Source organism: Peromyscus californicus, unplaced genomic scaffold, assembly GCF_007827085.1.
Source record: "Peromyscus californicus insignis strain IS unplaced genomic scaffold, ASM782708v3 Scaffold_19__1_contigs__length_69161282, whole genome shotgun sequence".
NCBI lineage: Eukaryota > Metazoa > Chordata > Mammalia > Rodentia > Cricetidae > Peromyscus > Peromyscus californicus.
Window position 1 is genome coordinate 36,194,280 of NW_026294491.1, and position 22,803 is coordinate 36,217,082.

The 22,803-nt window shown below is 46.8% G+C and overlaps 1 protein-coding gene across 3 annotated transcripts in view; it reads left to right on the forward strand.

Moving 5' to 3' along the window:
- Nucleotides 1–22,803, forward strand: part of Aff3 (ALF transcription elongation factor 3) — a 480,672-nt gene that overhangs the window by 427,367 nt on the left and 30,502 nt on the right. For all 3 annotated transcript variants that reach the window (XM_052745091.1, XM_052745092.1, XM_052745093.1), the window contains 3 exons: nt 8,271–8,454; nt 15,925–17,046; nt 20,391–20,515. In XM_052745091.1, coding sequence (XP_052601051.1) covers nt 8,271–8,454; nt 15,925–17,046; nt 20,391–20,515 — 1,431 coding nt within the window. The remainder of the gene's footprint in view (nt 1–8,270; nt 8,455–15,924; nt 17,047–20,390; nt 20,516–22,803) is intronic.

Here is a 22,803-nt window from a genome sequence, read left to right on the forward strand (position 1 = left end):
AGTCAGATAGTGACAACATAAACTCAAGGCTCTTAAACTCAAGAATGCTTTGGCACTATTGAGGTAGATTCCCCATGCCCTGGTGCCCATCTCAGCTGGAAAAGCAGAGCATTAGAAAGGATACAAACCCAGGAGGTGCCCAGGGACCCTCGGAGGTGACATCTCTGATCTCTGGTATCTGAAACTAGTGGTCAGTCCTTATGCACCCAAGGTCTTATCACATTGGCATCTAGACACAGTCTTACATTCCCAGCAGGGCTATTCAGTGGCCTGAGCCACATCTCTAGACTCTGTTGTTTGTGTCAGAAATGTCTCAGCTGCTACAATCGCATCAGCAGTAAAAGAAGCATAATTTATATTCAAGTTTATGGACCCTCTATATCACTGAGTTTCTCTCCTGCTAAATGTGACAGGTTCTGTCAACTTTTATCCTTTCCCAAGGCCAGCAGAAGGTTCTGGAGCCCTCTGGGATATACATAACGCTATATAAGTCTTCTTTATGGCCTTCACCTCTACCCAAGCCATACCCAACTCCCATTCCACTGGTTCTGAGTACAGGAGTCATGCTGCCTGCCCCTACAACTCACCTTCCCAACACCCGCTCACAAGAGCTCCCAGGGTCCAGGGTACAGCATTCTCACATGCTAGCCCATATCCCCATCCTACTCTTCTTTTTATAAATCTCAGTGTAGCATCATCCTGGAGTGAAACAGCAATATAAATAATCATTTGATCAAAGATTTGACTTGAAAACTATAATGATCATCTATTCAGAAAGTAAAGCAAATGGAAACCCTGCTGATTGCCTGCAACCATGGGTATGGTATATTAAGAGGCAAAAGGACAATCCCAAGTGGTTCTGTTACTAATTAAAAACAAAATAGTTAGTCTTCAACTCAAGAAGTTTATAACAGCATCATAAGACAAACCTGAAAATGTAGAAATAAGCAAAGCCATAAAATATTAGAATTACAATATAGATTAATATCTGCATCCTTGAAAAATAAAATCAGCAAACCTACCCATGAATAGGTAACCCACACCTGTTGTCCCAGCACTAGGGGTGCTAAGGCAGGAGGATTGCTACAAATTCAAGGCCAGCCTGTGTTACACAGCAAAGAAAAATGTAGATTAGGGGACAGAGGACCAGACAAGCACCACAGGACTATAATTTAAAAAAAAAAAATCATGTCATGAGAGTCCCAAAAAGATTGGAGAAAAACTGGTTCAGAAAGTTTTTCAACTTTGAAAATGAATTTTTAAGAATTTTTTTCAATTTTTACAAAATCCATAAACCTGTAAGTTCCCGCAGCTACATGAACCCCAGGTAGGATGAAGCCAAAGGAATCCAGGTCGAGGCCCATCAGTTAGTTCCTTGCTTTGGCTCACAGTTGGAGCTGTCCAGCAGCAGCAGGGAAGTGCGGCAGAGAGGTCAGCTGTGGCTGTGGAAGCAGCAGGATGACACCGATGCTCACAGTGTGTCCGCTCCTCCCCCAGCCCCTTTATTCAGCCCAGGGCTCACACTCAGCATCATCCCCTCCCCTCTCCTGGGAACATCGTCGCCTATGCCTAGAGATGATTGATCTACAGGAACGATCAGACAGCACAGCAAATCAAACTTTGGACGACAAAAGGCAAAGTCCTGAGCATAGACGGGCAGCACGGTTGTTAGAATGTTTCCCTGGCGTGCTTGGAGCCTGGGTTCACAGTACCTGCAGTGGTGGCCCACGCTTGTAATCCCAGCCCTCGGGAGGCAGATGCAGAAGGACCAGGGAATCAAAATCATCCTCCTTAGCTATAAGTCTGAGGCCTGCCTAGGCTACACAAGACACTTTTCTTTAAATAAAAAAATTTAAAGCAGTGAGAGATAAATACCACATGTAGGGAAAACCGTTCAAGCTGTTTCAGTGACACTGGATTGTGAGGCCGTGGAGGCCACAAGAAAGTCACACATCACTTTTGAAGGAAGAAAACTGTCAGTCTATATCCAGAGATATCCTTCAGGAATGGCAGGCACTTCAGAAGGAAAACCAGCAGATTCACCCTAAAGACTAAAGACAGTTGAAGGAATGTCTTCAGTGAGGGGAGAAGGGACCTTGACATATCCACAGAACTGAACAAGAAGAAAATGAGAAGCATGATTACAAGAAATGGTCCTTCCCTTGGGCATTATTATTTATTTATTCATCATCCTTTGCCAGTTTCCTGCATGTATATAGTGAATTTCAGTCATTTTCATCCCTCATTTCCTCTTGTAGACTTTATAAGTTGTATCTGATGGTTGAAACAACATTAAGAATACCATTCCCCTGATTTGAATATTATATAGTGGATACCTATATTGAAACAAAATCATGTGTTTTAAGATATGTACAACTGCTGGGTTTCAACTAAGCTTTTAATTCAAAAGAAATAAAAATTAAATGAAAAAGAAAGAGGTAGTCATATTAGTGTCAAGTTAAGTCAACTTGAAAGGAAAATGAATTAACAGGCACTGAATGCAACATAACATAATAATAAACATCTCAATTTGCCCAAGGCTAACACCAAATAACAGCAGAAAGATATAGAAAATATAAAACATGTTTAAGATCTGGAGATAGGGTTCAGTGGTTAAGAGCACTGGCTACTCTTCCAGAGGACCCAGGTTTGATTCCCTGCACTCACATAGCAGCTCACAAACATCTATAATTCCAGTTCCAGAGGATCCCGTGCCATCTTCTGGCCTCTGAGGCTACCGAACATGTACATGGCGCACAGACATGCATGCAGACAAAGTACTCAGACACATAAAATAAAAAGAATTTTTAAATATTCAAGTAGTTTGAATGTATCTTTTTTAAAAGGACACTTACCATACAACTTAGTCAACACATCCCTTGGCATCAGTCAAAGAGAAATGAATAGTTCTATCTACACAAAGCCCTGTACAACAATATTGATAGCAACTTTATTTTTAATAGCACAATGTTAGAAACAACCAAAATGTCCCTCCATGGGTGAATGTTTAAATAACCATCAAATACTACTCGGCACCAAGGACTAGATTACTGATATATACTCAGTAACTTAAATGGGTCTCCTAACCCTGTGGTGATTGTGCTTTTAAAGAGCCCATTTCACCAGGACGTACCCACATGGAGGTAATTTGAATAAATGTGATTTTTTTTTTATAAAGCCGATTTTTAAAAGGACTTATACAATATCGAGTGTATCATTTACAAAACAACAAAGTTTTGGAGGTGCGAACAGATCAGTATTTGCCAGGCATTGGTATGACTGGGGCAGAGGCAGAGAAGAAGCTATGGTTCTGAGGGGGGCATAGGTCGAGCCTGGAGATGGAACCCTCTTGTGTCAGCAGCAATCCAGGCTTGTACCCATGTTGTGCCGTTGTTATTTTCTCGTTTGACATTTTGATCCATCTTATTACCTAAAATGTAACCACTTGGAAAACCTGGGTGGAGGACACATGGAAGGTCACTGTACTATTTTTACAGTGTCCAGTGAGTCACTAATCATCACAAAATGCATTTTTTTAATAGTCAGAAGCTGAAGAAATGCCTCCGCGGTTAAAAGCAAGAGTTAAGAGTTTGGGTCTTGGCCGGGCAGTGGTGGTGCACGCCTTTAATCCCAGCACTGGGGAGGCAGAGGCAGACAGATCTCTCTGAGTTCAAGGCCAGCCTGGGCTACAGAGTGAGTTCCAGGAAAGGTGCCAAAGCTACACAGAGAAACTCTGTCCCTCCCCCCCCCAAAAAAAAAGAGTTTGGGTCTCAACACCCACATCAGATAGCAAACAACTGCCTGTAATTCCATCTCCCAAGGATTCAATGACTTCTGGACTCTGCATGTACCCATACATATATGGCATTAGTGTGTGTTTGTCTGTCTGTCTGTGTCCATCTGTATGACTTGGATAATCCAATGCTGAGCATTCACTCCGGAATGCCTGTGCATACCCATCCATGCTGAGCTATGCTAAGCTTTCATAATCCAAAGACTTCTCTTTTAGTTTTGAGGGGCTTTGTTTTGTTTGGAGTTTTTTTTTTTGTTTTATTTTGTTTTTGTTGTTGTTTTTGTTTGTTTGTTTGTTTTGAGGAGGTTGTTTGGGTTTTTGTTTTGTTTGAGACCCAAGCCAGTCTTAAACTTGTGATCCTCCTGCCTCTTCCTCCTGAGTGTTGGGGTTACAGTTGTGCACCACCCTTCCAGCTAATACAAAGGTGATTCCACAATCTCAGATGCATTTCCATGTCTTCAGAATCAGTGGCCCCATGGTCTTGAAACGACCTAGGGTCCAGACCTGTGTGAGGTAGTATGATAAGAATCATCCAAAGTTGTGTCGTCATGCCAACCAGTCTGTGTGATCATTTCAGGAAAACTTCTGCTGAGTCAACATTTCACGTGCATGTTTACATATATGTGGGCACACAGAGGGTATGTGTGTGTGCACATGTGTGTGCATGCTTGTGGAGGCCAAGGGTTGATACCAGGTAGCTTCTTTGATGGCTCTTACTTTATTTAGTGAGACAGGGTCTCTCACTGAACCTAGAGCTTGTTAGCTTGGCTGATCTAGCTGGCCAGCTTGCTAGAGGATTCCAGCTCTGCCTCTCAAGTGCCAAGATTGCAGGTAGACCACTGCACCTGTCCAGCTTTTATATGGATCCTTGCAGATGCAGACTTGGGTCTTCAGGCTTGCTTGGCAGTGCTTTATCTACTCCGACCACTTAGCCTTCTTTTCACAGTACCCCTCATAAACATAGCAGCCAGGTGTGCACTGGCATTTTCAACTTGTGATTTTAAGTGTGCCAAGTCTGTAGTCGCCTTTTCAGAAAGGTTTTTATGGATTTTTTTTTTTTCAGCTTCTGAATTCTGTGACTCCAAAACCTTCCTGGCTCATCTGAGCCAATTCTTCTTTTAGTGTTCATCTGTAGGAGTGACTATCTTATGTAGGTGGTCTTATTGCTGTGAAGAGACACCATGACCACAGCAACTCTTATAAAGGAAAGCATTTAATCTTGGTAGCTTACAGTTCAGAAGTTTAGTCCATTATCATCATAGCAGGAAGCAAGGCAGCATGCAGGCAGGCATGGTGCTGGAGAAGAAGCTGAGAGTTCTTACATCTTAACTCACAGGCAACAGGAAGTGGTCTGAGACACTAGGCGTGGCTTGAACATATATGAGATCTCAAAGCCCGCCTCTACAGTAAAGCACTTCCTCCAACAAGCCCATACCTTCTCCAACAAAGCCGCACCTCCTAATAGTGCCACTCCCTTTGGGGGCTGTCACTTGTTCTGTCCCCCTCACTGCCATCCCAGCAGAGGCAAAGCAGCTGCATGCACTCAGGGCTACGAAAGTCACTGGCAGCTGGCCAGGGTGACCAGGTGTTCCCCAGGGATCCTTGCAAAGAGCACTTAGGAGAGCTCTCTGTGGAACAGGAATAGATGAGTGGATCTCTCAGCCTGACAACCAGCTAGCTGAATTCTTCCAAGCCCTGCCCTAGACATGGGTTTTTTCTGGCTATACATTCTCTCCTGAGATCAGAGGAGCGTGAACACCAAATGTTCCTTGCCTCCTCTGGGGTTACATCCAGATAAACTCATCGTAAGTTGAAAGCAGTATAGATCGTTACCATATTAATTCTACGAGTACTATCAAACTGTAGAGTCTTGGTTATTTCTCCTTGTGGTAACACTGCTGCTGGTACCCAGCCTCACAAATCACAAGCCCAGGGAAAGATCCAAATTCAACATTTCACATGGAGTTTCTCATGATTGCAATCTACTGTCACACCACCTTTAAATCCAAACCCTGAAGTCAAACAGCCATCATAAAAGGGCTGTCTGTGTATTCACTCCTTGCCCCAGAAGTATTGTGAGCCTTTCAGCTCTCACAAGCCAAGTGTGAAGAAAAATATGAGTCCTTGGTTCCCCTAGATATTTTTAAAAGTAAAATAGTCATGCCAATAAAGTTGCCATTTTAAATCGGGTTCCTAATTTAAGGTAGAGAGACATAGACTTGAAAGGCTGTTCTGCCAACCTATTTCAGATCAGTGGTTGTATTGTCATCATCATGTACTGGTGTGTCTCACCCTTGAAGATGAGTGATAAAGGAAGGCAGCATGTGATTGTATAATGGGCATATCCCCAGAAGTGAAAGCCCCTCTTTTCAAAAGACAGCTCTTCACCTTGTGGTACAAGCCACGGGGAGTTCCATCCACCTCACTTGCACGGTCTATATAATGTGGATTCCAACAAGTTACAGGTACTGATCAAGGGCATTGACCATAATTTTATAAAACTGATCAGAATAATCTTCGTTCATCTTTATTCCCTGGTCTTCAGCAAATGTCGTCCTAGAGGATGGCACGGAGACCCACCTCTGTGGTTGCTGTCTGTTCCCACCATCTTGTTAATGATGAAAAAGCTTCTGGGCTATGTGTAGCCTTGCCCTTTGTATATTTTTGTTGTTGGTGGTGGTGGTGGTATGAGTGTGAGGGGGTGCAGGGGAGGGAGGGGGAGAAAGAGAGAACCCCAGTGTTTTAGGGGTCAACCAAAAAAAATATTAATGTGGATCCCCAATGTTCATATTCAGCTGAATCCAAGCCCTCAACGCCTTCCATAATTCCATTGATAGTAGCCATCGCTATTCAGTCAACTGAAAGGTAGGTTTTCATTCATGAGGAAAAGATACTATTTAGTCCCTTGAACATGAATTATCTCGTCTCCTCTCCATCTCAAAATCCCAGATTCCTCCCTCAATGGCAGATAGCGGGGACAGGTTGGAAACCAAACCTCTTCAGCTGAGGCATGGCACAAACCTGCAGATGCTGTCTAGTGTTGAAGAAGTCAGGCAAATAGTGTCTGTGGACCATGACATTAGCAGGAAGACATGAAAAACAGTAGGGGTGTTCGTGTTCAAACCCCAGTGTACCCTAACTCTGCCATTCAGAAAAGTGCTCTTTATTGCTGGATTTCCCTGGGATGGTTTCTTTTCTTGTAGTTTCTGTAAGAGAAGCAGAGACTCCAGTATTTCCCTCCTCCCAGCCCCCACAGAGGGGAATTTATGAGATTTCCCTTAGGCAAAGCATTCTGAGATTTAAGGGGTGGATAAAAGGAACCCTTTACCATGCCCAGGCTCCTTGGCACTTGAGACCATAACTCCAAGGAGCCCCCAAGCCTTGTCCCTCATGGAAGTTCTGTCCTATAGAAGCCATGGTCACAGCTGGGAAGTGGCAAACAGATTGTTGGTGATTCAACACCTCAAGTGACCGACATTTTCTGAGTGTAGAGCTTGACCTCGGAGGTACACATCCAGGAATGTTTTAGTTCAGTTACATAGACAGCCTGGGAAAGGTTGAATAATCTGTGAGTCCTGGCATTTTCTTTTCGACTTAAGCACTCTTTGGTGGAGTTGTGATAGCTGGATTTTTGGGTTTTACTCTTTGAAAGTGTGGATCAAATTTTCCTGTTGTCATTAAGCATCCCGGGACGATGTGCCAGATCCCAGCATGTGTGTCATTGTTGGATGTCAGCTGGAGATGTCGTTTCTGTAAGAACCACTCTTCTAGGGGTGATGTTTTTAAATGTAGAACATATAAACATGCGTGTGAAGGATCATCAGTTCTTTCCTGAGGGACTCAAAGGCTACTGTTCACACACCGTGCCAGCATCCATGATAACTACAGCATTAGACTCTACAGTGAGGAAAAAAAAAAAAAAAGAATGGAATGAAGCATGCCATTTAGCTTTCGACAGTCCCAAATTCTGTGGACGCTTCCAGCCGGCCATGAGACAGCAGACCCCTGTGGGTCTTCCTGGCAGCCTCCTTGCCATCCGACATTTCCCTCTAAAGCAAAGATAAAGTTATTTTTGACAGTTTGCGAAATATTTTGAGGTTTTGGGGTTTTCTTGAATTTGTGTAGGTGTTTAGAATCAGAGATGCATTTGGGAAAAAAAAATTTCTCAGAACAGCATCAACATTGAACTTACTGCGAGGCTGGCATAACACCTTCTTCTGACGTAGCCACACATCTAACCAGTGCCCAGTGACCAAAGGGACTGTTCGTTCTGAGTTTATTTCTGGGTCTGATGTTGTCTGGTTTTGACTGCTTTGGGCCTCGGTGGTTTGCCCTAATGAGTCCAGGTCCTGGTTGACAGATGTGTGTAGTCTGTGCCTCCCCTTGCCTTCGCCAGGATGGCGGCCTGCTGGTGTTTCCTGTTTGCTCATTTGGCTTTCTTTCCCTTTCCTTCCTGGGGGGCCTGGTGGCCTGGCAGCTCCGTGGTCCAGCAGACCAACTGCAGAGGTTCCGTGCCATCCAGCAAGGGCAGCAGCAGCGGCAGCGGCAGCAGCAGCTCCTCATCCAGCGACTCCGAAAGCAGCTCCGGATCCGACTCGGAGACCGAGAGCAGCTCCAGTGAGAGCGAAGGCAGCAGGCCTCCACACTGCTCCAGCCCCGAGGTAGGCAGCCGCTGCTGGCTCAGGCTCGGGCGCCAAGGCCAGCAAGTCCCCAGCCCTGGCTTTCCTCCTGCCTGCCTGCCCACTTTCCTGCTGTCCCCCAGCCTGGAACAAGCTGTTGTGTCCCCTCCTCTCTGTCTCCCGATGACCCTGCTTCCTTTCAAATACAGAGCATCAGCTTTTTACTGTCTAAAAATCTCTGTTCAGCTTCCAGAAATTTCCACATATGCTATAAACATCACTGACAGGAAATAACCCATGGCTGGGGTCTCCCCCTCAGGGTCATCCCAAGCAATAACCAGGCAGAGAAGTTTGTCGCTTGGGAAGTGTGACCACCCATAAATCACAGGCCAGAGAGTTTTATGCATTGGGCATGCTTAGAATCCTACCTTTCTGCCGTTTGTCACGGATCAGAAGAACAAGGGCTATAAATATTAATAAAACCTCCCTTACTGTGTTTTCTTTGTGAAAATATAAAGGAGAAAATTAGCATCCACCTACAAATAATAATGAAACCTTTTACAGCTGTGATCGGTATCTAAGGGGAAGATTTAGGTGCCTCGTATAAAAACATTATAAGGTACCAATAAAAAACATTGCTGTTTCTACTTTCAGTGGAACGGGGGAAATTAAACAGTAATTCAGAGCCCAAAGATTCTTGGGTGAGGGCCGAGAACCAGGTCCTCAGGCCTGTGGAGCCAATAGGGCAGGCTTTGGTTTCTAAATAATGAGTAAAACTGTTTCCTCTTGAGAATGTGAACAGTTGATATCACTGTGGATTGTGGGGTAGAAGCTTTGCTAACTACCCTCTGTGCCATCTGAGGGGCCAAGATCCTAAACAGGTTCTGAGACGTGAAGGCAAACACACTCATGAAAAGTCCAGCTGTGAAAAGGGAGCACCTTGTAGGGCATGCACACACGTGTCATACCTGGGCCACCACTGGAAAGAGTTCTCTTCCCATTCCAAGTTCACAGAGCGCTCCTCACACCCGTGCGAGCTTTTGTTTTACGTCCCCACAACCCTTCTTTGCTCTCCAGCACCTTTCTGCATCGTGGCAAAGCTCTCCTTTCGTTCATCCTAAAATATGTCTTCTCTCCAGTGTCTGCTCTCCTTTCCACGGAGTTCCCGCCTGTCTGCCCAACTGTCTGGGTGTCTCTGTATCTGCCTCTAGCGATAGCAACACTAATCTATTTATTTTATCCTGACTCTTCCCAGAAACTAAGCCACTATCCCGTCCTCATTTCATTCATTCATTCATTCATTCATTCAGTATTCATTCAATCAATATGTGTTGATCATCAGCCATAGTACTTGGCTTGGCTTGGGTATATAACAGTTTATATGACAGAAAATGTCCTGTCTGCCCAGAGCTAACATTCCAACGGGAGTTATTTGAAATAGAAAAACACAGGAATTAAAGAGAATAAAATACAGGAGGTAATTGAGCTTTATTTGTGTCCACCTAGTACTATAATTTGTTGAAAAAAACCCAGGCTGTTGAATTATAAAGCATGACAGAGCTAGGGTTATATAGCCAGTGCTGGAGTACTTGACTAGCATGCACCAAGTCCCGGCGTCCATCTCTGTTACCAGAAAGGAAAAAGGAAAGAAAAGGGATATAGGGAAGGTGAAGGAAAGGTTCTGCATCCCAGGCCAGTGCAAGAGCCAGGGTGAGGGTTAACCGAAAGAGGCAGGGGTCTCTGATATGCTTCCTGTCCAGGTTTCGCTTGGTGATGTCGGTTACGATCACAAGTGACGAGTTTTGTTTTCACACCAAAACAGGAATCCTAGGGCCCCTGAGTTGCCGAGAGTTTTGCTTGAGAGCATCACTGCCCTTTCTAAAAGCATTATCAAGCCTGGGATTCTGGGCCATGGATGAAGGCTCTTGTCACTTCTTTCTGAAAATCTCAGAAGTTCCTGGCTAAGGAGGGGGGACCTTGGATGTTTAAGTTCTTAGAGAGCAGATGGGATTTCCACTTCCTTCTCTATGGAGGGAATGCAGAAGCTGATTGATGCCTTAACCGCACTACCCAGAGTCCCTTTCTGCTGGCAAGGGATGATGCATGTACTTGTTGGGATAGGAGTCAGATTCTTAGCCTTTTCCCCCAAGGTTAACACAGACACAGAGCCTGTAGGAACGAACAGTTTGTAGTAGATGAACATCGCAGTGCTAGGTAGCAGCAAGACCCAGCTTCTCTTGGAGGTGGCTGGCCTAGACTGCCTGGCAGACGGCACGGAGCCCTGTATTACAAGCCTCACGTGATAGGCCAGCTCCTAATAGCCACATTCCTCAGTCCACCACCTTGAACAAATCGCCTTGGCCCTGACTTCTCTTCCAGACCATCCTTTCACAGGAGCAGAGGAAGAGGAAGAACTCATGTTCTGATGTCCTTATATTCTTCCTCCACTCGGCCAGAGCTTAGAAAACTCCCTGTGCCCCACTGAGACTCCTACAAACCATTCTGTATGGATATGATGGCTGAAAGCCACTTCATCATATATGAATTGCCCCAGCATGGCCAGGCCAGGTTTTGGAGAGCTGGCACAGAAAAGCCTCTGTCAACATGTACATAGCTGTGAATACCCTCTGGGCTGGCCTATGCTGGGACTGTTCTTAGCCTCATTTCTTTCTATTGGGTTTTCCTGGCATTGGGTATATACTCTCTCATGCCAGTGCATCTCAGGGCTGCCTTTCCATGCAGCTGCCACACTGACAGGGTTTCCTGGCCCGGGGTTGCCAGAGTCCCTACAGAAAGACCCTGGTCACATCACATGAGTTCTTGGATGAAGCAGGTTAACTTTGTGTCTTGATACTGGATACCTCCCGACCCTAGCTATTGCTCTTGTAAGCTGCATTTTCCATTGTGGCCATTCCGTAGTGGATCTGAATCAGGCACCTCGGGGCCACGGGGCAGTGTGTGCTGTCAAGGATGAAGTGGGGATGTTCGTGGAGAGTTTGTGTGTGAAGCAGACAGAAGACTAATCATGGAAAAGAGCTCTGGTCATACAGAGAACACCGTGAGCTGCCAGGAAACAAATACAAACCTTGGGCAGAAGCCTCAATGATAACCTCAGGATTTGGGTATCACTAGCGCATGGTGGTGGCCTGGAATCCGAAGTCTCAGGTTTTCCCTCCATATGATCACGTAAATGTCTTTTGAGCTTTCATGACCACAGCGCCCCGCCCCCCCTCCACTATGGCAGCTGCAGCTACAGCACTCTCCCTAATCCATGAGGAACAAAGGATAGAGATGGAATAATAGTTCTTTCGTTGAGAGCAGAAGCATAGCCATCAAGCTTCCAGCCCTGGCGTGACTGTTGGGAGACAATAAAAAAGAACTGGCCCTAGCCTGAAAGATGTGTGGACCACGTTGAAGCTACACGTTATATGCCCATGAAACAAACACCAAAAGACTATGCTGTTGGGTACAGTAGAGGCCCGCAGACATTGTTTGCCAAGACTCGTGTTTCCTCTGAAAAGCATATATAAAGCTCTCATTTTAGGTTCAGGACTGACATTTCTCAAAAGAATGAGATCCCATTCATGAGGGATCTCAGAGTACTGGGGGAGGAAAGGCAGCTAGTGCAGAGAACCCTCTCTGTACACCTGGCAGAGCCTGGGAACCGTGCAGCCATGGTGTATCACTTAGCCTTTCTGAGCCTCATCTACAAATTAGAGACAGCATTTCTTATCTGTAAAGATTAAATTGGGTGATGTATGCAAAGTGGGAGGCATATTGTAGGTGCTCCAGCAATGATAAATGATTCCAAGATGATGGCTCTTGAATGCCAGTCTGGGAATTTGGATTTTGTCTAAGAGGCAATAGGAGGTTATTGTAGACCCTTGAGAAAGGGAATGTGATTTAGTGATGTGTTGAAAATGATACTTCAGACTGATTCATTCAGCTGTGAAGTACAAGGGGAAAAAAAATGACCCTACAGTACATCTGGCAATGGGCCCATCCTAAGTGTATGAAATTCTACAATCCGCCATTAATGGTCCCACTCCGAAGTTCCAGTGTGACTCTCCCCACATGCAGCTGTGTTTAGGCTACAAACAGACTCCTGTGTTGTCACACACAAGAGCTGTGGAAACCTGCGGTAGATGGGGGACCTGGTGTCAAACACAGCTACCGGTAGCGTGAGTTCTGTGCTCCGTCTAGTGATTGAGCCCTCTCTGCTACACAAATTTGTTCTTCAAGGCCACTCTGCTTCCGCACACCGCTCCCTTGGGGACGCTGAAGCATAACCCAGAGCATTTAAAGGAAACGGACTTAGAACCCATGGATGGTTGTCATCAAATTAGCTTTTAGGGGGCTGGAGCCGCAGCTCAATTGGTAGGCCGATTGCCTAGCATCCATGAAGCCCTGAGTTCAATCCCCAGGGTTATATAAACCCAGTGTGGTAGTTCACACTTATAATCCCAGCCCTTGGGAGGTGGAAGAAAGGGGGGTCAGAAGTTCAAGGCCATTCAAGGATGCTTACTAAGTTCAAGGCCAGCCAGATTCTGTCTCAAAAAGAAGCTAAAAATAGCTTTCAGCTGCTCTTCAGAAGGTGCAGGAGCCCCCTTGGGAAGAAGCTGTTCTGTGTCCCTTATCTTCTCACTTGCCGCCATTGCGGTCTAAGCCAGGCATCCTCTTCAGGCTTCTCTTCTTCCCTTTCTCTGGAGAAGCCACAAAAAAGCAGAAAGTCACATGTAACTCTCAGAGGGAACCAGAAGATAACAGCTTGAGTACCCCTAATCCAAATGCGCTAAAATCTGCCATATACTGAGTGCTGCCGTGAGGCCACAGGTGGAAAACTCCATACCAGGACACTTTGTTCCATGTACAAAGCTACCTTAAAAAAAACTATACAAAATTGCCATCAAGGGGCTGGGAGATAACTCTGTAAGTGAAGTGCTTGCTGCACGAGGTTGAGAAGCTGAGAACCCCATAAAGCCAGGCATGGTAGCTCAGGTCTGAAATCCTAGGCCTTCTGCAGAGACATGGGAAGCAGACACAGGGAAATCCATAGAAGGAATCTGGCTAGCCCTCTAGCCATGGGCAGCAGCAGACTACAGAGACCCTGCCTCCAACAAGGTCGAAGATGAGAACTCACACCTCAGGTCGTCTCTGACCTCCACATGCATGCTGTGGTGTGTACGGAAACATACTTAGGCATGTATACACATCACACACACACACACACACACACACACACACACACACACACACACGCCGTCAGATTTGTATGAAGTTTAATGACTTTTACATTTAGACTTGGCTTCCATCTCTAAATGACCTCATAATTTATACAAATAGTCCCAAATCCAAAAATAACATAAAGTCTAAAGAAGTCCTGGCCCCAAGCATTTGGAATAAAGGAGACTCAGCTGATCTCATATATTAAGAGTGACCAGCAGGATGTCCCTGCTCCCCAGCACAGCTGTGATTGGTGGATGTGGACACCATACGAGGAGGTGGCCAGTTCCTGCTTGCTCCACCCCCTGATGATATCAGAGGCTTCTCATCTCCCTGAGCTGTGTGTGCCCTCAACTGCTACAGGCCAGTCTAGCAACCTAGTGTCTCAGACACAGCCCTCTCCTGGCCCACTCAGAGCCCCAAACTTTGCTCTCAATATGCACCTCATTGTTGAAAAATAAATCTGGATATGCCAAGGAGGATCTTAGAATTTCTTATGTTACAGACTTCTTTTCTCTCACATAAAAGAACCTGACTGATTCTGCCTCTGGGTTCATGACCGACAAGTTTGAAACACAAAGCCAAGAGGCTAGAAGTGGAGATCAGGGGTGCCATTGTTTGCCTAGCATTCCATCCCAATGATAGGTAAATGATAGGTAGATAAGTAGATGGATGGATGGATGGATGGATGGATGGATGGATGGATGATGGGTAAGTAGATGGATGGATAGATACATAGGTAGGTAGGTAGATAGATGATAGATAAGTAGATGGATGGATAGATACATAGGTAGGTAGATAGGTGGGTGAATGGATAGATAGATAGATAGATAGATAGATAGATAGATAGATAGATAGATAGAATGATAGGAGAGATAAATGATGAGTAGTTAGGTAGATGGGTAAATGATAGCCCTGACTCAGATAAATACTCTTGTTTTAGGCCATCTATTCTCAACCTGTGGGTCACGACCCCTTTGGGGTCGGATGACCCTTTCACAGGGGTCCCTTAAGACCATTAGAAAACACAGATATTTACCTTACAGTTCATAACAGTAACAAAATTACAGTTAAGAAGTAGCAACGAAAATAATTTTATGGCTGGAGGTCAGCACAGCATGAGGAACTGTATAAAAGGGTCTCAGCATTGGGAAGGTTGAGGACCACTGGTCTAGGCTAGTGTCTGGCCCCTGAAGCAGTGGGCGCCATGGATTCAGAGGGAAGAGAGCACACAGGAAGAAAATAATGACTCTGATTCTTCAAATGTTTGCCCTGTGTCATTCACAGTCACAAATTGGAAATATTCTGGGTGAAGTTCCATGCCTCTCAAATGACATCTTTTCTACTTATTTTATTAAATCCTAGTGTTACATAAGTGAGCTTTTACTAGAAATCAGCATTCTGTGTGAAATCATAATTTTTAACCTGTTTGGAACATAAATCCTTACAGACTCAACTCAAAACTACAGACCTCTTTGGGAGGAGGGGGAGAGATCAACACAGCCCTTCCTGTTCTGTTTCAGAACATTCCCTGCACCTTCCGCGTGAGCTGAGCTGTAGGTCAGAGTTTAAAAACTGTGACTCCCATGGTTTGCTCTAAGTTAGCGAAACAGCCTCCAGGAACGGTGGCTGAAATCACCTGTGTCCAGACATTTCTAGCAGACCGTGGCAGAAGAAATGGCAGAAGCGGGCCGAGGGTGGACTCACTCAGGCTGCCAAGGCATCCAGGGCATGCCGGGTCCATTTGAAAATGGTACCAGTGAGCCGCTCTCCCAATGACGCTGCTTTTGTCTTACACCTGTGGCCTGCTTGACTTCTCCATATAATTACATTCTAATGGGGGGTTGGTTCTGGGTTCACAGGTTTTCCCAAAGGTGACAAGTCAAAAGAAAAAAAAAAAAGAGTTTTTAATGCTCAGGGCCTCCCAGTTATATTTCCCGGTTAAATTCACAGAATCTCTAATTTAATCTCAAAAACAGGTGTATATGTACAAATATGTGTGGAATGATGCATCTGCATACACATAACTGTTGAGTACCCAGAAGTTCTAGGGACGTGCAGTGCTGTCCTGTTGTTTGATTAAGTGGACTTGAAACTGCTTCACGCCAGCGGCCAGCTCGGCATCCTCTCTACCAGCAGAGGGCTGCCCCATAGACCTGGTCTTCATATTCCGGTTTGTTGCCAGACCATTCAGTTGTAGAGAATGTCAAGATCAAAGCAGCTAGGGCCCCTTTTAAGTGAGCCTATTGTAAAAGCTGTTTTGTTTTGTCCCGCGTTTTCTGTTTTCAGGCCGAACCTGCGTCCTCTAACAAGTGGCAGCTGGATAAATGGCTAAACAAAGTTAATCCTCACAAGCCGCCTATTCTGATCCAAAATGAAAGTCACGGCCCTGAAAGGAATCAATACTACACGCCGGTGAAAGATGAAGGACAGGACTGCGGGAAACTTCCCGAGATCTGCCAAGCCAGCCTGAGAGACAAGGACCTCAAGACTGCCTGCAAGGAGGAGCAGCAGCAGCAGCGGCCTAGGACGGCAAACAAGGCCCCTGGCAGCAAAAGTGTGAAGCAAAAGTCCCCGCCCGCCGCCGCCGCCGCCGCCGCCGCCGCCGTGGCTGTGACCGCAGCTGCCCCGCCACCTCCAGTGCCCAGCGCACCCACGGAGAGCGCACCCGCGCCCACCCGGAGATCAGCGGGCAAGAAGCCCACCCGGCGCACGGAGAGAACCTCGGCGGCGGGGGACAGTGCCAACTGCCACAGGCCGGAGGAGCCCGTGGCCACAGACACGCTGGGGTCTAGCGTGGTGGGACCCCCAGAGCCTCCCAAAACCAGGCCCTGCGGTAACAGCAGGACAAGCCACCGCAAGGAGCTGCGCTCCTCTGTGACCTGTGAGAAAAGGCGCACGCGGGGTCTGAGCAGAATCGTCCCCAAATCCAAGGAGTTCATTGAGACAGAATCTTCATCTTCCTCTTCCTCCTCGGACTCGGACCTGGAGTCGGAGCAAGAGGAGTACGTCCTGTCCAAGGCTCAGACCACCACTGGGAACGAGCCGCGGCTGAAGGCAGAGGCCGCCAGCAGCAGCAGCAGCAGCAACAGCAGCACCTCCCGGGCCCCTGTGGGCTCCATCAACGCCAGGACCACCAGTGACATTGCCAAGGAGCTAGAGGAACAGTTCTACACGCTGGTTCCTTTTGGCCGCAATGAACTGCTTTCTCCGCTCAAGGACAGTGATGAGGTCAGGTCTCTCTGGGTCAAAATTGACCTGACCCTCCTGTCCCGGATCCCAGAACACCTGTCCCAGGAGCCTGGGATCTTGAGTGCTCCTGCGGCCAAGGACACTGATAGTGCCCCAGCCAACCATGCGTTAGACACACCTGCTGAAAAGACTTTGCCAAAATCCAAGAGGAAACGCAAGGTAGGCCTAGAGTTGGGAGGCCTTGGGAGGAGCAGTCTTATCTCTCTTTGCACTTGAGGGAGAGGGGTAGACCGTAGACAAGCTGCCGGTCAGGGCCGCAGGTGGCTGCCCTGTGTATCCTCCAACAATTGCATAAGTAATTGATACACATATATAGTGATGTATGGAAGTCCTGCCACTATATCCATATAGTTGTGGATACTTAAGCACTGCCCCTGGCCTGAACAACTCATTATACAGGCAACATTTACCGAGTGTGCAGACATAGGCTGAAGGTCAGGCACAGGGGAGACTGAACATATGGCGAACCCCATTCTTTGCTGAGATGGACAGGATAATGTTGATCCTGGGGTCCCTCATCCACCAAAAGGCCTCATAGCATTTAAGGCTGTGACTGAAGTGGGAGATGAAGTCCAGTGTCCTTGAGGTCATCAGCCAGTGGCCTCAGAGCTGGCTGTTCGTGCTTACGGTAGTGCTCAGGAAGAGCTTCATGGTAGAGGAGGGCTGGCAGTCACAGTCTGAGGAGGAAGGGTGTTTGTAGACACAACAGTCTTCGGTGGAGCGGCACTTGAGGAATGAATAGGCTGGATAGGTGAGGCGTGGATTGACAGAGGCAGCTCTAGAGTGGGGGAGCCAGGTTAGCCTCTGCAGTGACTCAAGGACACTGCCAGTTTTGAAGGTCTCCACGGTGGGGACTCCTTCCTTCATCCAGCCAAATGTGAGGACTTTTAACAGTCCCTTCCATTCAAAACTCGTTTGGAGGGTTGATGAGATGGCTCCATTGGTAAAGTGCTTGCCGAACAAAGTGACGCACCCGAGAGTGATCCCCAGAACCCCTGTAAAAAGCAGGGAGGTTCAGCCGGGCGGTGATGGTGCACGCCTTTAATCCCAGCACTCGGGACGCAGAGGCAGGCCAACCTGGGCTACAGAGTGAGTTCCAGGAAAAGGCGCAAAGCTATACAGAGAAACCCTGTGGGGGGAGGGGTGGTTCACGCTTATAATCCCAGTGCTGGAGAGGTGGGGACAGGCAGACCCCTGGGATGTTGTCCAGTGCCCAGTTCCCAGTAAAAGATTTTGTTTCCTAAAACAAGATGGATAGCACCTGAAGTCAAACTCTGGCTTCCACGTGCACATACACACACACACACATACACTAATCTGGACCACAAAGCAAAAGCAGTTAGCGACAAACCAAAGGTTACGGTACTCGTGGATAGTTCGAAATGCCATCATTGCTAACAGCCGTCACTACATACGAATGTCCCTGAGAAGGATGCTGTTGAATACTTCATACATATTTAAGCATTTAGTCCTTACAGCTCTATTTTGTCGTGCACATTTTAAGGGTGAGAAAAACGAAGCCGGGAGAGCCTAAAGGGACTACCTGTCCAAGATTCATGTCAGTCGAAATGGACCCAGGCAGTTGCTGGGCCCCAGCTTCTCATGCTCCGTTAAGGCATCAGCCGGAGTTTTGTGTAGCCATCTTCCAGTTTCCAAAGGGCGATCTGTTCTGTCAACAACAACAAAAAAGAGAGTGCACATACGGGTTTTACAGCTGTTTCAATTCTTTGATTAATAGCTGCGGGCGGGGGCAAAATGACTCAAGTGTCAGCTCTTGGGCCGTGCAATTCAGATGGCCTGAGTTCAGTCCCAGACTCACCATGGAAGGAGAAAGCAAGCTCCCAAAAGTTGTCCTCTGACCCCCACAGAGGCACCGAGGCATGCATGTGCACACACACACGCACACACACGCACACGCACACAGTAAATGAGGTGACTTGGAAGTAATGTTTATTAGACAATTTTCCTGGCCACGATGAAGATAGTCCTCATTTTGGAAAGGTATATGTCAAAGGCATAGTCTCTTCCTGGTGACAGTCATCTTCATTACCAGCAAGGAAATTTACTGTAAAGGCACAGAAGGTGTTTCTTCACATAGTAGCACTGAACGCTTATTTCTACAAAGTAGAATTTGAACCTTGGGAAAGGACCACCAAAGGCAGCTACTTCCCTTGATACATATACAAAGGCCCTTTGTCAGTGTTGTGTGTGTGTGTGTGTGTGTGTGTGTACACTCATGCATGTGCCACAGTGCACGTGTAGAGTCAAAGGACAAACTTGTGACAGTCAGTTCTCTCCCTCCACCATGTGGGTCCTAGGAATTGAACTCAGGTCATCGGGCTCAGCAGCAGGTCCCTTTACCTTGCAGAGCCAGTTGTACAAATTGCCTGTGTGCCAAGAACAGGGGAACTGCCTTCCCATTCAGTAGAGAACATTGCAATCCCCTATGCCACCCAAGAACAAGGGAACTGCCTTCCCATTCAGGAGAGAACATTGCAATCCCCTATGCCACCCAAGAACAAGGGAACTGCCTTCCCATTCAGGAGAGAACATTGCAATCCCCTAGGCCCCCCACTCTCCATAGGAAGGTTGGAAAGGGCAAATAACTAATCAGACTCGCTACACAGACCGACACAGCTGGGTCTTACCCTGCTGACACTCCCTAACTGAGATCCTGAGATCCAAGGACTTGGAGTTTGCTTTGGACCCTTCATGGGACCACTATAACAACATGAGCTTCAAGGACGCCCCCTTGGCAGAGGCTATGAGACACAATCCTAGCTAAAAAGAGTCAAGTTCCCTCTGTCTTTGACGCTTGCTTTATTTCTCCTGGAAAACACCCCACACAGCCCCGAGGACCCCACACTGGAGACGATCCTGTTGTCTCCCCAGGAGTAGCCCTTGGGGGAGCGTATTTCCACTGTACCCTGACACAGTGGAGTCAAACACATTTGCGCAGCAAGAACCCAGCCCAAGTCCTGTCCTATCAAAAGGACCCTGAAGATGTTTGGGGCTGGAAACTGCAAGCCAGAAGTCAATGACACCAGGCAGCGGCCTCGGCTTGACATTCACTAAAAGCCTTTCTTTCAGAGAGGCAAGGCTGGGGTTTCTCACCATTGTTGCTCCAATGAGCGTGGACAGAGCATACTTCGTATGTTTTATTCTGATACCAAGAGAGCAGAGATGAGTGATAGGATGCTACAGTGTAATTCAGACCACATCTGCTGTGCAGAGCTGAACACTTAGCATTCATCATCCAAGTTCTGATCACGACAGGATGTCTTTCCCTTTACTAAGCCGTCCATACTAAACCCGACACATGGCCTCCTTGTTCACTGGGTACCATAACACCTATGCCAGGGGCTTTGCTGTTGCCTCATTCTCTAGAGGAGGTAGGCGAGGACACCTCCCAAGAGGCCTTGCTGTGTGACAGGCAGTGCCCTGCAGCTCACTGGCACCCCTCATAGTCCAAAGTTGATTAGCTTCTGCTTATTGCCACCCAGTGTGACAATGAAGATGACTACAGGGAGATGAAGAAGGCCCAAGGAGAGAAGGAGGGCACTTCACGCCTGGCCGCCTCCACTAATAACGCCTTGTCGGGGAGCCACTGTAACATGAACATCAACAGGTAAGCCTGTTCCCCCGAAGGTAGAGGTGAGCGGGAGGGGGCACTGGATCTGAAGTCACATGCTGTGTGGAGGAAATAGAAGATCCTTCTGATGGCTCTAATCTCAGTCTGCAGGCCTGCTTCCCTCAAATTAACCCAAGACTTACAATTATATCTAACGTGAGCCTCGTGCTCTGTTTCCCATAGCTGCATCAGGCCCTTACCTGTAACCAGAGACCAGTGACCAAGCACACACAGCTCTGAGCTCTGTACTCCCCAAAGATGTCTCTTCCCCCAAAACTTTATCACCAGACCTTACAAGCCAATTATTTTAATAGCAGCTGCTAAGCACATAAGAACATAAGAACCTAAGATTACACCTAAACTCTTGGGTGTAGGCAGGTTGTGAACTTAGAAAGGATCTGTGCTTCCAAGGTCAAACCGCCACCCAGTGACTCCTCTGAAGGAGCAGCACCGGGCCACCACACACCACCTCCCTCTGTGATAAATGGTCCTCCAGCAAGGCAAGGTCCCAGGCATTCATTAAAGCAAGTAGCTTAGCATCAGTCATAGAGGCTTTTTCATTTAGAAGCACCTCGGCACAGACCCCGCGTTTCCTCTGCTGAGACACTTCTCACTCTCCCTGACTGTACACCCAGGGTTTTTTAAGGGAGATGAATGGTTCTGCGCAGCACATAAAAATGTAAACTGGAAGGTTGGGAAAAGATGGAGAGCAGCGCTGAAAGCCGAAGAGGCACCTGGAGAGCAGAGGCACACAGGTCCACAGTGCTGCGGGGATCACCTTGAGGATGCCGCTGAAACCCTGCACAGGAGGGAGCGGATCCTCAGGGCTTCCGCAGTCCTCTGCATTCCCGAGGACTAGGGAAATGGGAAAGAAGGGGCCTTGCCCCCAGAATAGTTCTACTCTTTAATGTATAGTGTGTTCTTTGTGCATTTCTCAGTGCATTAAATAACCTTCCTATCTAGTGACAGTCATAACTGCTGCATAGCAATGGACACAAATGATATTATTTCAAGGTGTCTGAAAACAACCGTAGTATGACAAGAAAATACCCGTGGTTTCTGCTAAGACACAAGCATGGGTATTGCTAAGATGACTCCAGCTTAACCATTCTTCTCAGCCTTGCCCTGGCTTGTAACTGGAGGAAATGTCCCGGTGAGAGATGAGAGGAACTCTCTTGCCAGCCAGATTCATGGACCTCAGATTAAAGCTCTCTTGCTCTCCCGACTGTCTGGCAGAGCCTTTCCAGGTCTGCTTGTTCTGCTGACACTCAGTGATGACACCATGTGATGGAAAGTGTACAGAGTTCTTTCCGGGAGAGGTGGTCTGTGCACCTCGGAAACTGTGGTTCTGCTGCCGGCTTTACCACCGCGGGAGAACACGGAGCTGATGCCCCGCTGGGAGGCTCTGCAGAGAATGTACACTTGCAAGAATGAAGGAGCAACAGTCATACATACCCATGATTATATCTAATGTCATCATTTGTTTTTCATCACATATAAAGGATGTAAAAATAAAATACTTAGAGGCAGGTCTTCTTTCACTCAGATGTCAAGAAATGATTGCGTTTAGGCTTTTCACATCTAGCCTTAACAGTGCAGCATCCTTCCCTTGGGTAGACAGAGCTCTGGGTTCATCCAGGACAGCTGTCTCTAACATGTCACTCAGTACTTTCGGAACCAAGTATTCTGTCCCCACATGTACCTATTTGCATGGTGTTAAAAACTTCGCTGCTTGCTTTAGAGGCCGGTGCTTGAGATTCCCACTGTGACTACGAGCTAAGGAAATTGCTTTTTGAAGTGACTTTAATGGCTTGTTTGCTCTGATAACCAACATATACAATTAACCCATCATGACCCCAGGAGTCACAACTAAATTTGCGTTGGTTTTCCTGTTCTGTCGTAGTTGTTGTTTGTAAACTGTATTAGGTGACGCTACATGATTCTCTAGTTAGCAGGGGTTGACTCTATTACAGGATAACATATCCTCCACAAATGATTCTTTTTCCTAATGCAAAACACATGGATCCCTAGCAACAAGCATCACCGTCACTGTAAGACTTTAATATAAGTGAACCTGTTCTCTAATGGTTGATGTTGGAGAAATTCTGTTTAAGAATAGACAGTAGTCTTTAAGGTAAACGTAAGAGCTAAGAGTCAGAAACTGATTTCAGGTACCAGTTCTGTGTTTATTCTGATCAGTGTCTGGTGAATTCAAAACCTCAGCTGCTGGGAGGGGGCTTCAGGCCTTGGAGTCACCCTGCCGTTCTGTGACTGCATCTTACAAG